The following is a 3,066-nucleotide window of genomic DNA, read 5'->3' as shown; positions in this document are numbered from 1 at the left end:
TTGCCAATCTAAACAAGCTGCATAATGACCTGCCCATGCTTTAAACAGAACGGAACTACCTTTTCTAGTAGCATCTCTACTCCGCACCATAGTAGCAGGACTTGAGAACAAATCAGGCTCTACTCTTGTATAGAAGCTGTCTGCAGGTTGAATTGCTGATCGTTTCATCGACTCGTATTCACTTTTTAATTGATCATACATTTCCTCAAGTTTCCTTTTTTGCCTGTCAGAGGTTAATAGTTTATGAGTTTTCATGCACCACTATGATGGACTCCAGAAGTTGACAAGGTCACTGAGAGATTGGATAGAAATTGACCTGGATTTCTCCGAAAATTTTTCTTGCAGCTCTTGCTTGTCTTTAGACAAGCTCTCAAGCTCTTGCTCCATGATCTGGCACCTCTTAGCCATTTTCTGGTATGCAGTATGGATCTGCTCTATTTTCTCCGTGAACTTCTCTTGCATTGCTACACATTTCTGCCGACATTGACCTACTACTTTGTTCATCTTAGCTTGCATCTCCAAATCCTTTTGACCAATATAAAACATTACACTTCTGTATGCGCTCTTCATTACTGGGAATGTTGTAGGAAAATGAATGGGACAAACACATACTCTGAGAAACATATTCCAACTAAGAAATAGATTTAAATGAAACTTGCTAACAAGATATTCACATGCTCAAGTGAATAACTAGCCAAATTTATGATTCATGGTACTGAAAATATGAAATGAATTGCTGAGGATACATATCTGAGGAGATATCCCAGCCATGACCATCTGCAGGAGAGTGCCAAAGAATCAGTCATAATTTAAGCTAATATCACATACAAAGCCGATAGAGATGACAAAGGAGTTTTTCAGGAGTGGCTTCTTACATTTATCCATTCATCATTTGGATTTATGTCCACAGGTTTCATAAGACTGCGAGTGAAAGACCAAGTCATGTAAAAAAATAAAAATAAATAAGAGTCAAATCAAATAAATGCCATAATCAAATAAAATATAGAGCACAAACTTATCATTGACAAATTAGTTACTCCAAGAGTAAGGAACACCATAAAAATGATTTTCATATTCATATACAGCAGAATGCAACAAAATTCTCGACCTACTATAGACAACGATTACATATGTCATTTGCCTAACAAAAGATAACGCTACTCTCTCTCATGTTCAACTTCCATGCAACTCCTCATTGACAACCTACAAGCTAGTGGATGAACAAACGTTCGAATACCTTTTAGAGAGCACTTGATCACATATTGGGCAAGCAGCATCATTGCTGAGAATCTTATTGGTGTCTTCAGGGCCTTAAAAATAATTAAGGAAATCTTATCCTAGTGAATCAAGTCTCTGCAGTTTGAAGGAAAGAAATAATATGCACAAATGAAGGTATTTAATCCCCTTGGATACAAAAAAGGTGGCCACAAGTGGTGGTGACAGCCCGTCCATCCAACTCTCGCCAGCATGCATTACATCTCATTTCAGCCTTCAAATTTGATTTTTTAGTTCAATGTACATTGCGAGGTAATACCTGGAATTATAACAATAATCTTATGTAAATTAACTGATAAGTATGATCTATACTAAGTTCGACATTCTTATGCAATGCCAATTACTGAATTAAGAAAGTGAGAACCTAAGATAATAGTGCAGTTTATATCTCATAATACTTGGGAGAAAGACAGTCAGCAAACTGGATGTTGACAACTAAAATGTTCTTACGTGATGTCAAAGTCGTCCTACTGACCAACGGCACTTCACCAATTTGAATTCAGGCAGATTACAACTTGTCATGTTATAAGGTTGCCGAATGTGCATAATGTCTTTCCCAGATACAATATTTGAGAGAATTAAAAAAAATAACTTGGTAAAAACATGACCTGCGCTCCTATTAAAAATTTAAACAGCGGGAGTTGGCTGCCAAAGCAGAACCTTATAAGCAATTCTCAGTCTTCCAATAAACAAACATTGGGGTTATTAATCGAAGGATGTCATTTTTGCATGCATTTGAATATTAAAGCTAATCTATTCACCTCGGAGAAAGTACATAATAATTCACTGTCCAACAATAAAAGAAACCCACAGGAAAGGGAAGATGATGGATCTAGCATCTATAGCTGTTCAAACGTTAGGTAATATATAACAGGTAGATACTTTTCAAATCAAAATTTGGATTTTTCAGGACTATGATATAGCATGCAAAAACCTAAAAATTGGCATAGATAAAGAGGTTAACCTAAGTAAGCAAAATTAAAAAATGTTTTCGTTGCAAACAATATTATTAAGCATCCAACAAACATATGTAAAGTATTTAGCTAGAGATGAGTATAATCATCAAACCTCTACATAATCGTGAGCATATAAAATCATGACAAAAATGATGAATACAGCTGAGCAGCTGAGACATACAGTTGAGTTAAATTATGTGTTATTTATGTTGTGTTACGAATATTGGGGGAGAAAAGTAATGATTTCCAGTCTCCTTTACTTTATTGTTTACTTTTTCTATGAAATCAAACATTTAATTAGACTTGCCCGGACATCAACCACAATTCTTCATAAAAACTTCAAATTTCTAGTTCTCTGCACAATGATGGATCAAAAACCTGAAATTAGCTTTAAATTGAAAAAATAATTCGAAGATATTCACAATAAAATACAAAGAAGGCTTAGAATCAAATAACGACCTACCTAAAAAATGATTGTTCTCCGGAAGAAATTCAATTTACAAATCCGATTTACTGTAATTATATATAAAAGAAATTGAAACTCAGAAAAATTGTAGAATCGGAAATGGTAATGTATGAAACATAAACCTGGTCGGAAATATGAATTTGTGTAGTAGGGCTTTATACTTTTGTAACAGTAACAAAAATTCGAGAAACTGTAACGAAATATTCAAATGTGAACGGTTAATTTTGTACAAACCCTAAGATTAAGTCTTGAAAGTTTCTCTGCGCTTTTCTCTCACAGCTTCTCTTGATTGATTCGAGATCAACTAAAATGGCGGCAACAATGTGGTTTTAAAGTCGGAGCTTCATTTTACAGCGGGTGAGTATCACG

At 34.8% G+C, this 3,066-nt stretch overlaps 1 protein-coding gene across 9 annotated transcripts in view; it reads right to left on the bottom strand.

Moving 5' to 3' along the window:
* The window catches only part of LOC111389257 (E3 ubiquitin-protein ligase CCNB1IP1 homolog), a 4,320-nt gene extending 1,254 nt beyond the window's left edge, over nt 1-3,066 (bottom strand). For 5 of the 9 annotated variants that reach the window (XM_023014158.1, XM_023014154.1, XM_023014160.1 and 2 more), the window contains exons 1-7: nt 2,932-3,066; nt 1,414-1,534; nt 1,238-1,310; nt 876-921; nt 747-777; nt 317-572; nt 60-223 (exon numbers count right to left, since the gene is read on the bottom strand). In XM_023014158.1, the coding sequence (XP_022869926.1) occupies nt 60-223; nt 317-572; nt 747-777; nt 876-921; nt 1,238-1,310; nt 1,414-1,483 (640 nt within the window). In that variant the 5' untranslated portion in view covers nt 1,484-1,534; nt 2,932-3,066. Of the gene's footprint in view, nt 1-59; nt 224-316; nt 573-746; nt 778-875; nt 922-1,237; nt 1,311-1,413; nt 2,587-2,694; nt 2,745-2,819; nt 2,908-2,931 lie in introns of those variants that run through there. The other 4 variants (XM_023014155.1, XM_023014156.1, XM_023014157.1 and 1 more) reach the window with 4 other exon arrangements.

This window comes from Olea europaea, unplaced genomic scaffold (assembly GCF_002742605.1).
Source record: "Olea europaea var. sylvestris unplaced genomic scaffold, O_europaea_v1 scaffold572, whole genome shotgun sequence".
NCBI lineage: Eukaryota > Viridiplantae > Streptophyta > Magnoliopsida > Lamiales > Oleaceae > Olea > Olea europaea.
This window is presented reverse-complemented; position numbering and strand designations above follow the sequence as displayed.